Source organism: Bradysia coprophila, unplaced genomic scaffold (genome assembly GCF_014529535.1).
Source record: "Bradysia coprophila strain Holo2 unplaced genomic scaffold, BU_Bcop_v1 contig_232, whole genome shotgun sequence".
Taxonomy (NCBI): Eukaryota; Metazoa; Arthropoda; class Insecta; order Diptera; family Sciaridae; genus Bradysia; species Bradysia coprophila.
Window position 1 is genome coordinate 2,505,375 of NW_023503493.1, and position 12,491 is coordinate 2,517,865.

The 12,491-nt window shown below is 38.3% G+C and overlaps 3 protein-coding genes across 5 annotated transcripts in view; 2 read left to right on the forward strand and 1 right to left on the reverse strand.

Moving 5' to 3' along the window:
• Positions 1 to 423, forward strand: part of LOC119075893 (arrestin domain-containing protein 17-like) — a 27,887-nt gene extending 27,464 nt beyond the window's left edge. The window contains exon 9 of the mRNA XM_037182466.1: positions 411 to 423. The gene's annotated coding sequence lies outside the window, so the exon portion shown is untranslated. The remainder of the gene's footprint in view (positions 1 to 410) is intronic.
• The window catches only part of LOC119075867 (protein polybromo-1), a 19,583-nt gene extending 17,786 nt beyond the window's left edge, over positions 1 to 1,797 (forward strand). For both annotated transcript variants that reach the window (XM_037182424.1, XM_037182425.1), the window contains exons 16-17: positions 1,346 to 1,430; positions 1,506 to 1,797. In XM_037182424.1, coding sequence (XP_037038319.1) covers positions 1,346 to 1,430; positions 1,506 to 1,728 — 308 coding nt within the window. In that variant the 3' untranslated portion in view covers positions 1,729 to 1,797. The remainder of the gene's footprint in view (positions 1 to 1,345; positions 1,431 to 1,505) is intronic.
• A 1,360-nt stretch (positions 1,798 to 3,157) lies between these two features.
• LOC119075883 (putative pyrimidine permease RutG) lies at positions 3,158 to 6,719 on the reverse strand. 2 transcript variants are annotated; one of them, XM_037182451.1, is made up of 10 exons: positions 6,596 to 6,719; positions 6,451 to 6,539; positions 5,430 to 5,522; positions 5,326 to 5,355; positions 5,037 to 5,096; positions 4,784 to 4,984; positions 4,215 to 4,720; positions 4,071 to 4,158; positions 3,472 to 3,615; positions 3,158 to 3,410 (listed from the first exon to the last, which is right to left on the reverse strand). In XM_037182451.1, the coding sequence occupies exons 2-10, from the start codon at positions 6,536 to 6,538 to the stop codon at positions 3,214 to 3,216; spliced, it is 1,407 nt and encodes a 468-aa protein (XP_037038346.1). In that variant the 5' UTR covers position 6,539; positions 6,596 to 6,719; the 3' UTR covers positions 3,158 to 3,213. The 2 variants fall into 2 exon arrangements, with proteins under 2 accessions (XP_037038346.1, XP_037038347.1); XM_037182452.1 differs by having other exon boundaries at positions 5,430 to 5,527; positions 6,596 to 6,630.
• Between the last annotated feature and the right edge of the window lie 5,772 nt (positions 6,720 to 12,491).

A 12,491-nucleotide genomic window follows, 5' to 3' on the forward strand; every position in this document is an offset into this window, starting at 1 on the left:
TTTTTGGTGATCCGCTGAGTGGTAACGGCAGTTATGCTGAGTTTTCCATTGTTATCTGATATTCACCACACATAGCTTGTGTGGCTAGGTGATCAAAAACCGAAAATTTGCTTTCTTCTCACAGAAATTTCTCCAGGTACACGAGCTGTACAGGGTCGTGTGGGGTGTCATTGGAAAGACAATTGCATGTACTTCCGGGTCTTATTGGGTGCAAATTTCATCCACACTGATTTATATGCAGTTGAAGGTTCCAACCGATAAAGACTGAAAACTCACACTTTTCTCACAGAATTTCTCGTGTACCTCGAGAAATGTGCATGGTCGTGTCATTAGAAAGGTAATTTTATGTTGTTTCAAGGCATTTAGAGTCTTACTGAAGTGTGATAGCGTCTCTTATGAAATATGAGAAGTTTAAATATTCAAGGGCTCCTATTTCATCGTAGATGCTGTCAAAATTCCGTAAGACTTTATTTGCCCTAAAAGTACGTGAAATTACATTTCTAATGACACCCCACATGACCATGTTCGTTTCGTGTACCTCGAGAAAATTCTGTGAGAAAAGTGTAAATTTTCAGTCTTTTTCGGTTGGAAACTTCAACTGCACGTACCTCAGTGTGGACAAATTTTAAGCCCAATAACTCCCCATTCGCCCTGAAAGTACATGCAATTACCTTTATAATTACACCCCACACGACCCTGTACGACTCGTGTAATTGGAGAAATTTCTGTAAGAAAAGTGCAAGTTTTCGGTCTTTGACTTTCGACAGTGCTCCAAGGAATTTTTTTGAAAGTGGTTTTGGGCACATGCAAAAAATTCCACTGGAAAATGCGTCCGATTTCGGTCGACCGTTTTTCGTAAGAATCTTTCGGATTCCGATATTCACCACAGACTAAACAATGGGAAACGCAGCATAATTGTCAAACCTATCAACAATTGTGCTGCGTATTACGCTACAAATCAGATTACAATGAAACATACAGCATAATTGTCGATCCCAGCCACGCAATATGCGTCGAGTGGTTTCGGCCTTGTTTCTTTCATTGCATCTGCCGTACAACGCATAAAAACCTCAGAGAGGCGGATTTGTGAGAGAATTTTATATATTTTCTCTCACAAATTCGCCTCTCTAAGGTTTTTATACATTGCATGGTAGTAGCTAATGTCGTTGTCGATGTAACAGTGGTAAAGAAATAGTAGACCAGCAACATTATTTTGTACATGTAAGGCAGTCGTATAGCAACAATTAGTTTCTTATTGATGTTGTAGTTTGATAGGTGTTGCTGCACGTTCTGATACGTCAATGCGTCGACTCAAATTAATATTTTTTTAAAACCTAATTCTCAGTCCCATCAAACGCCCCAGCCGAACCACTATTTGTCGTCGTGCCACCTCGTCCACAACGTGTATTGCATTCCGAAGCTTACATCAAGTACGTAAATCTCTGTCGCTAAGAGTTCCGTCAATTGTCATCTCACCATTTACTTCTCTTTTCCCATCATAACAGGTACATTGAGGGTCTGCAAAATGATACGCGCTTCATAACGCCCTGGGAGAAAACGTTGCGAACGACACAGGAAACGGCTCCGGCTGTTGATTTGTCCAAGCTTCCGATCAATTGGCTGCACAAGTCGGTGCAAAGTAAACCGGAAGAGGCGGTTAGCGCTTTGTGGCGTCTGAGGAATTATATGATGCGTGACGTTGTCCAATTGCAACGGCATCAATACTGAATGTCACACCCGCAAACATTTTATTTGTAAATTTTTAAGCACGAAATATAAACGTTTTATCGGTTGAATTAAGCAGCGGAGTGTTGTTCATACAATTCGTGTCTCAGAGGCGGAGTTCGACGGTAGTCAATGACTAGGAGTCATGGTTCTCTATCCAGAATATGTCCATAATACGAAGTAAGAAACAGTTGGTATGCAACGAAAGAGAGTGAGAGAGACTTCTGAGAGTAGTAAAGAAAAATAATTGTAGCGGTAAGTGGTCGAAAGCGACAGTATCCATAGACTATATCCACTAAAGAGACTTAACGCATCCACGCACTTACGCTCTCCATTTAAGATGAGTACACAGTTCGTGAAAACTGGTAAAAAATGACTGGAAAATAGCATATGGTCCACTGGCTGAATCCACGCGTTTAGTGGTATGGTAGAAAGTGCTGCATAAAAAAGCGGTCGAATCCGATATTTTGAATTTCTGTATGAGAATTCACATTCAAACGTTGGTATTTCTCCTGTTTTTGCAGCGCTTTCAACCATACCACTAAACGCGTGGATTCCACACATTATTCAGTCAGTGGACCGTATGCTTTCGTCAGTTATTTTTCAACCAATTTCCGGGAATCTACACTACACTACACTCACCCACCGTACAACGCATAAAATCCTTAGAGAGGTGAATTTGCGAGAGAAAATATATGAAATTCTCTCACAAATTCGCCTCTCTGAGGTTTGTATGCGTTGTACGGTAGTGACTGTTTAAGCTATAACAATGGAATGAGAGAACGGTTTTCATTGTTTTTTTTGGAAAACGGCGACCAAAACGTACTGCGAGTCGAGCTTTAAGTGTCCATTCCACTCAACAAAAAGTACTCCGTGAGAGAGCCGTGAGAGAGCGAGCTGTCAAATAAACAAAGAAAAGCTTGAAAAAATTCAATTTTGTTTCTCTTTCTATTTGTTGCAGCGTAAACGTTGACGGCGAGTAAACTGAGTGTGTACCATCTCAATAAAAATATGGGATTACAATTTTTAGCTTTGCGGGGATTACTTTCAAAATGTAATTCTTTCGGGATTAGATTTTTAATCTTCGCTAAAAATGGAAAATTGTAATTTCTTTAGAGATTGACAATAGAAGTAAGCAATAACATCAAGGGTTTGAACGATGATACTGTTGCAAAGAATTTTCCGTCTATAATTTGAGTGTCCTTCGGGTGAGGGTTTGGTGTAGCGCTAACAATTTCCATAAAATTGATGGAATTTTGGAAAAGCATTTCAACACAGCAAAAAGCACTCCTTGTGAGAGCCGTGAGAGAGCTGGTGTTTCAATTCAATTTTGTCTCTCACACGGAGTGCTTTTTTGGTGAGTTAATTGTCGATCCAATTAATGCAAAATCGTGTGTTTCCGGCCTGACCGAAAGTAAAACCAATGCACTTAAACATTTCCTTTAGTTTGGTTTATTCTATTATTTGTGTAAGTGGGAAAAGAGCGGCCTATATAGCTGATGTTGCCTGTTGTTCCTCAGTATTCGAGTTTGATGGCTTCGATTTATACCTAAAGAAGTCTCTGATACCACTGAATCCAAATAAGATTTGGTACAAAAGAATTGCGGAATATGTTGCCAAGCCAATGCCATCCAACTGAAAGTTTCCCCACTGCAGTGTTATTTGCATAGCAGCTCCAATTATCACTAAATTGACATTAAACGGACTACATTCATGTATTGGTTAATTAGGACTCATTGCATTTACCAGGAATGCCAGCCACCAACATGTTCCGCGAATCTTTGAAATCAACTTGATTTTCCACCCAAATTCTAGCGCCGGACACAGTTATCAAACCGAACAGTATAATCGACAGTCCACCAAATACCCCGTTAGGGATTGTATGAATGACTATGGAACCAAAACGGATTGTTTTAAACTGTCTCGCTGACAAACAAATTTTATTGTCTACCCCATGCGAAAGTTGACCATTACATGACAGTTTGCCCACTGCGAAAATGATCCATTACACGAAGGAATATTTTCGGTTTATTTTACGCGAACTCATTTCTGATAGTCAATTTTCGCATGGCACAGGCAACAAAACGGATTACACTGAATGCTGCTGCGTAATTCATTAATTCGAAAACAAAACCTTCTGACGTCAGCAAGCTCGAAAGCTAAATTGTTTTTTGACCATTCTAGTTCGTTTACCTTCGGCTCGGAAATACAAACCCTACACTTGTCGAAAAGACAGATACCGAAGCTTCCTGCTCGGTTGCTTTTGTTATATAACCGTTACATCCTGTAATGATCTACTTTCGCAGCATGCAACGTAATCTGCCATTTTCTCATTGACAACTCACCAGCGCCGATTTTTTGAATGAAACTCAGAAAAATGGCAACAAAACCAGCGATTAGGAATATCAATGACGAGAACATTTGCGTGACGGCCTATTAAAGTGGAGTTTATCTTCAATGCCGTCCTTATCGATTCAAAACGTATCTACCATCACTCCGATGTTCTCAGCATATGTCGTTGTGCCAGGACCTCCTCCTGAAGCAGATACGATTGTAGCAACCGCATCACCTAATATCGCACGTCCCAAATATTTATCAAGCGGTCTGTCAACCATAACAGCAACCGCCTTCAAATGTCCCAAATTTTCCGCCAGCAATACGACACACACTGGAACAATGATGCTAATCGCCCGGCCTTCAAATTTCGGACCAGTAAAATGTGGAACGCCAAACCATGGAGCTGTTTTAACTGCGGTAAAATCAATGGCAGTACCATGACCGGCCACTCCGATTATCAAATTGGTTACATAGCCGACGACTAAACCTGTTAAAATTGGCATACGTTTCAGCATACCCGGCGCATACACACTCACAATCGAAACGGACATTATGGTTACAAATGCCATCCAAGCATCGAATGATGTTCCAGTTGCATTTGTAAAGGCTGCTGACGAAAGATGAACACCGATGATCATCACAACAGTTCCCGTAACCACTACGGTGGAAAAACATAAAATTGAGACGAAAGTCAGGTCACATTGACACATTTCCCTTTTACCCGGTGGCATAACCGCCTCGATCCAAGTGTGTCCAACGAACATAACAATGATGCCCATTGCAGCTAACACTAGACCGCACACAAGTATTCCGCCAACAGCGACATCTAAATGTTCGTTACGTATGCCCGTCTCGTAGTTATAGCCAGTAGCTGACACAACCACACCAATAAAAGCGAAAGACGAGCCAACGAATGAAGGAACTAGAAATTCTCGTAATTATTCACCTGAATCGTAGCTTGATTCATCGCATACCTCTGCCACCAGTGGCAACGTAAAAGATAATTGTACCGAGGCCGGAGAAGAATAGGGCAGCTAAGAAAGACATTCATTTCGTTAGATTGCTTCTCTTGTTGAATTGCTTAGGCCGAAAACACACGAGCAACTTTGCGTTGTTGAAATCGACAATTATGCTGCATTATCCACACTGTAATCCGACTAGTAGCTTACTTTAAACAATGAAAAACGGAGCATAATTGTCAATTCCAGCAGCTGCAAATTGCTCGTGTGTTTGCGACTTTACAATTTAGGAGAAAAGGATTACTGTTCGTGTCAAATCCCATCAAAAGTGGAGCTGCGGGAATCAGGTAAAGAAGACACAGATAATCTTCATTTCTAATGACTAAAATCAATAAAATATCGTGTTACCAATGAAGGTGGCACCAAATACGGCCAATATGTGCTGCAAGCCCATCAGCAAGCATTGGACGGCAGATGGTCGTTCATCGATGTTTATAACGCCTATGCTAGGTCCGAAGATATTCAAATTAATTTAATTACAGGGCACGTCAATATGGGACAAGTGATGGAAATGGAGCTTCTTGTGTGATGGCTGACACGACACAAAAAGCTCAATTTCCATAATTTGTCCATGACTAGTTTTTTTAAAGAATTAGACGTAATGTTACGCCACCGTGCACGGCCATGACTTAAATTTAGCTTTTCCTCGTATCGTGTTGTTAAGCACATGACTTATCAATGGGACAAATGATGGAAATAGAGCTCGGATTCGACTCGGATCGGTATAGTTCACACCAGAAGTATACCATTTGTTCCATTTCTATAAGCAAAGTCTATGGCCGATCACACACGATCACATTTACGATGATGGGATCGACAATTATGCTGGGGTTTCTATTGTTCCACAGTCTGAACAATGGAAAACACTGCATAATCAGCATAATTGTCGATCCCATCAACATCAAATGGCTCATGAGTTTTTCGCCTAATGCAGCGGATCATCAAAAATACGGTACACCAAGTTTCAGATATGATTTTCAGTGTAGCGTCATTTTTGGTCTGTTGTAGCGCTAACGATTTCTTTAGAATTGAAGGAATGTGTGGTGAATAGCATGAATGTTGAAGAAGTATATTCAACACCGCGAAAATTCTATTGAAATCACACCAGTGCGACAATTGAACTTGCACTGCACTCGAATTCACTCGAAACTTTTGATCCGTGTGCTTTGGCGGATTAGCATTATCTTCAGTGATTTATTGACATTAGATATAAGTAGGGTGAAACTACCAAATACGAGTCTCAACTATTGACTATAATACGAGCCCACCATTGGATTTTGTTAGTTTGAACAATCAAAAGAGGGAAAAGAGTACTCGAATAACACTAGTGGTTCGTCTTTGGTAATTTCACCCTACGATTCGTTAATACCTGATGACTTTACTGCATAGCGTGGAAAGTAATTGAGTAGATATTGCTTCGAGAACACGGTTGACGTCCTATTTGCTCCCGGACCCATTCTGAAACTCTGACTGTTATAAAATGTTATGCGAAAAGTTTCAATAACATCGCAAACCTGTTGATATCGCACAAAAAACAGTGTCAGTGTAGACGTAACCGAAGTAATGAACTTGATAATGCATAAAGTCGGTGAAGCAACGGTCGGTTTTGAAGTGAAGCAACATGAGAATGAAAATGTTTTCGCAAATTTTCATGAAATTCGTAGACTTTCAGTGATTCACTAAAAATCACTAAATTCATGAAAATTCGTGAAAATTTACGAGCATATTTTCGTTAATATACCCAGCAACTGTTGAAGATATACAGTTTTAAGCGATGACCATGACCGATACCCTCTCTAGCATCCTAACTACCCTAACTACATTCATTAAGTTGGTAAAAATGCAACGCAGTCTTAAAAACAAACTTCAGGAGAAAAGAATTTCAACGAACGTAAACCTAAACGTCAACAAATTTCTTTGTAAATTTTTCGTTAAAATTCTCGTCAACCTGAAAGTAGATGCCTTCTGTGGATGAAATTTGACATTTCGAAATTGATCCCTTGACCTTGGAACAGACCAACGCACTTCAAGCAAATTTACATGAAATATACCCTATTTAGAGTACCACTCATGCTGGAAGTGCGTTGAACCAATAGAAACATCATGTCCGGAGCGATAGCGGAGGACTTGACGCAGTCTAACTTCCAAAAAAAGAACGAAGAAAATTTTTTGAGACGCGGCAACTATATATAGGCGAGAATTTAAGTTTCTTTCCTTTGGCCTGTATCACCACAAATCCTATTCTATCTTATTCGCGCTTCAAATACGAGCAAAACGAGCTATCACTCGACTATGTAACTTTAAAATTGCCGGAGATACATCGTTTTGAAGTTGGTCATTTTGATAGAAAATACACCAAATTGACTTTTCCCAAACAATCAAAATCTTTCAACTTACTCTGTATGTTTCTATCTGTCTGTCTATCTATCGACGGACGATCTCGGAAACTAGTCAGCCAATCTCCATGAAATTTTGCAGGAACCTCAGGGTGGGCATAAAAATGAAAATGTGATACGCCACTACCCCAGGAAAAACCAGAATTTTGTTTTATTGGCCTCGAAGTGGTTTCTGAGTGTGGTTTTCGAGGGTCGGGAACGCGTTTTCAGCTGTAGCTCAGCTGTATTGAAACCTGCAGGGGCGTGTGACCCATCAAATGAAAGGTATTCGCCACACGAATCGAACAAAAATAATTAGAAAAATTGGTGCAGATTTGGTTGAGCTAGAGTGGTCAGAGTGACCAAATTTTGAGCTACTCGAGCGTAGGATGAAAGGACTAATATTTTTTGGCTTATGAGAGATAGAGATTTACTTTCTTCGGCAAAGTCTCAGAGTTTTACGAGTAGAACACATTGGCATATGTGAAAAATGTCGAAAGTTGGAAATGGGTGGGTCAATTATGTTTTTAGAGGTATTTCTTGAATGGTGGCAGATAGAGAGTTACTTTCTTCGGCAAAGTCTCAGAGTTTTACGAGTAGAAAAGAAGGGCATTTGCGAAAAATGTCGAAAGTTGGAAATGGGTGGGTCAATTGGGGTTTTGGAGATATTTCTTGAATGGTGGCAGATAGAGAATTACTTTCTTCGTCAAATTTTCGAATTTCGTCAAATTTTCGATTTTCGTTAAATTTTCGAATTTCGTCAAATTTTTTAATTTTCGTCGAATTTTCGAATTTCGTCAAATTTTCGATTTTCGTCAAATTTTCGATTTTCGTCAAATTTTCGATTTTCGTCAAATTTTCGAATTTCGTCAAATTTTCAAATTTCGTCAAATTTTCAAATTTCGTCAAATTTTCGAATTTCGTCAAATTTTCGATTTTCGTCAAATTTTCGAATTTCGTCAAATTTTCGATTTTCGTCAAATTTTCGAATTTCGTCAAATTTCGTCAAATTTTCGAATTTCGTTAAATTTCGTCAAATTTTCGAATTTCGTCAAATTTTCAAATTTCGTCAGACTTTCGATTTTCGTAAAATTTTTGAATTAAAACTGTAAACTGTTATAAAAAGCAGTGTTGATTACACTTCTAAAACGACTGATATCCCAACAAAAATCTCTTCGAGAAAAGTGTGACGCAGTCTTTGAAATACAATTTCTAAAATGAATGATATCGCTAGAGTTGACGCTTTTAGCTTCGTTACGCAAAAATTAAATTTTACACCCAATTAGTTCAAACAAGCTGGCTTAGTTTTTCTCATCATCTGCCAAATAATTTTTACCAAAAAAAAATTTGACTGGAAACAACCAAAATTTTACCAAAAAAATCTGCGTCGCATGCGGTCTGTTCCTGAACATTTGCCACTTTGCGACGCAGATTTTTTTGGTAAAATTTTGGTTGTTTCCAGTCAAATTTTTTTTTGGTAAAAATTATTTGGCAGATGATGAGAAAAACTAAGCCAGCTTGTTTGAACTAATTGGGTGTAAAATTTAATTTTTGCGTAACGAAGCTAAAAGCGTCAACTCTAGCGATATCATTCATTTTAGAAATTGTATTTCAAAGACTGCGTCACACTTTTCTCGAAGAGATTTTTGTTGGGATTTTTATGTTAAAGCCAGATTATGGTCGCACATATCGCACAGATGTAAGCTGGCATAGCCTTAAAAAAACAGTCGGCTCAAAAGTTACTTTAAATTTTGAAAACTTAAAAATTCAAGGCAATTCAAGGCAATAAATTAAACTAAAAGCAAGGATGAGGGTGAAGGATGGATCGTGTGAAATTTATAATTACGAACTGAAGAGAAGGACAAGAACTAAAACAACAAATAGGAATTCGTGTTGGAAACTGTGGAACGAATGAAGTACGATACTGTTATTTTGATGGATTTGGGTTATTTTCGACATTAATGAGGTGTTTCAAGGTTGGTTCCTAAATTTTGGGATGAAAGATGATTCCTCTGGCACTTCCTAACTTCCATCGGATTTTTCGATGGATTTGTGTTATTTTCGACATGACTGAGGTGTTGAAAGGTTGATTCCTAAATTTTGGGATGAAAAATGATTCCTCTGGCACTTCCGAACTTCCATCGGTCTTTTGATGGATTTGGGTTATTTTCGACATGAGTGAGATTGGTTTTTGAGATTCAGACTGATTTCTCTAGATTTTTTTAAATTTCCATAAGGTTTTTTGATGTTGTCGAAACGACATACTTACAAAAGTGGTGATATCAGTCAACAAACCCTTAAATGGTAAATGTGACGCAAGTCCTTTATCTTATAAAATAACTGATATCGCTGAGAGTGACGCATTGTGTGCCGTACGAAAAGGTTTTATCAACAAAAAATTATCCCAAAAAATTTGTAAAAGAAAATTGTATCGTAATTACGCTTACCGTAATTCGACAGAATGGAAGGCCTTTTCAGAAGATACGAAAACCTCGTATGGTATACCGGTTGCTTTTATCAGAAAAAATGGTCGAATGATGTTACACTATAGTTACCAATAGCGCAGTATTTGTAAGTGTAAAAAGCCACGCGTTTAGTGGTATGGTAAAACGTAAAAGATGCAAACCTAGCAAAATCTGGCTCGTATTCTTTTAGAAACAACGGAGATATCAACGTTTTAAAGCAGATTCCAATACAAAAATTTAAAATATCGGATTCGACCTCCCTTTTATGTAGCGCTTTCTGCGATACCACTTAACGCGTGGATTGCCTGAATCTATCTCTGTTTTGAATTCCTGTCCGATAATCTTAAGTATGGTTTCCACTCAACAAAAAGTGTTCCGTGAGAGAGCGAGCTGTCAAATAAACAAAGGAAAAATTAAAAAATTTCAATTTTCTCTCTAACACGGAGTACTTTTTTGGTAAATGGAAATAAAGCCTTATAATCGATTGTTGTAGCTAAGGTAGATTATAGTGTGGAGGTAAAATAACATTCAGACGGGCGGCCTAGTACATAAGTTCGATACTAACGACATCTTGTTTTCAAATGGTTGACTATGATTTACTTTTGTTTTCACAAAATATTTTTACTATCTCACAACAGATGGCTCGAGTTTCTATTCCATTTTTGTTTTTGTTTTTAACGATGGTAGGCGTTTGCATCGAACTTTCGTGCCACCGCACATCTGATACGGTTATATATGGCATTACCTCCTCACTATATTTACCTTGATATTTTCGCTATCTCACAAGCACTGCCTATGTTTGAGAAAACTTTTCCAGACAATTTGAGAAAAGTCAAGTAAATTTTGGAAAATTTTTTAACTGAGCGGATCGCATTTTGTGCTATTTCGCTAATTGCGCAGCAGCCTTGGTGTATTGGTATTGGTGGTATCGATTGTAAGACGATGCAAGTTATTCATTTACCAGTTATATGAAATCTGGCGCCATTCAATTCTTTCGATAAGATAAATTCAATTGGTCGCTTCCGTCAAAATGCAATGATACAGTCTTTTCAGTATACATCAGTCTCGTTTATACGTTTCAATGATGCGACAATTAGTTTACTTTTTCGCTACAATAATTACGTTGGTAGAGCTTTCTACATCGGAACCTTTACATTGGACGTTTTATTCGAATCCCGATTATACCGGTGAAAGCGTTCATTTTCTGCAGTCACACAATTACAGCGACAGCACATGCACGAAATTAGCTATAAATGCTACTTCAATGTGCTCTACGGGATAGTAAGTACAGACAAAATTCGTTTCTCAACACTTAAGTGAAGTAAAATGCTTTTTTTTAGTTGGAATTTCGTTGGGTCTGGAGTGCGAAATACAGTAAGTTCGGGTTATAGAGTTTGCAGACAAGCCAGCGATTTCCATAGAGGCCCCATTGACCTAATACATCGAATCGGTCCAGAAGACACTACCACTCCGGCATTAGTGTTAGATGTTTGTTGCCCACTAGCGCATAGACTTATCGAAAAACACGCTGAAGCCAACATCGAAGAAATGCCAAGCGATTATTCCATAATTTCTTACGGTCGTTCTAGTTGGACTTTGTTTGAGAACACTGATTTCGAAGGTGAATACACATGTTTTGCTGCTAGTGACAACTGGATGCGATCGACATTACTGTCATCTTTAAACATGACATCAGTTCGTTCTGCAATAAGAAGTTGTACTTTCACTAAGGAATACGTAAATCAATTACGCAATGAAGGTCGGAAGGGAGATAGTCCATAGATGCTAGCTGCTGGTTTAGATAGCTATGTAAAGTTAACGAAAAATTTCTTTTGTTTGCAGCACTTTTCGTATTGTCCTAAAATGTCAAACTTGCAATTTTCTTTGATTGCTTCGCTTCAATAGAGAAAATTTAGAAGCAAATGCAAGTTGACATAAGACAATGTGAAGAGAGATTCTACCGTACAATGCATAAAAACCTTAGAGAGGCGAGTTTGCGAGAGAAAATATATGAAATTCTCTCACAAATTCGCCTCTCTAAGGTTTTCTACGTTGTACGGTAGAGATGCAAACAAAAGAAATTTTTCGTTAACTTTACATTGGTTCGTAAGTCAAGTATAATGCTTACTTTCCTCTTACCAAAAAAGTACTCCTTTGGGAGACAAAATTGAATTTTTAAAATTTTTGCATTGTTTATTTGACAGCTCGCTCTCTCACGCCTCACGGCTCTATCACGGAGTACTTTTTGTTGAGTGGAATGTACACTTATTGCTAAAATATGGTTTCCACTCAACAAAAAGTACTCCGTGAAACAGCAGTGAGGCGTGAGAGAGCGAGCTGTCAAAATTTTGAAGAAAAAAATCAATTTTGTAAATAAATCGAAATCAAGCCTAAGAGTAAATGGCAGATGATTCAATTTACCACTTAAATAAGGCTTGATTTCCACTTAAAAAAACCACTCTGTTTTGCATCCGCTTAGCTAAACGACGCTTCTTTTATATTGTTTAAATAGTAAACTAAGCGCTTTTTTCTTAATTGGAAATCGAGATAAAGATGAGTACACAGAACGC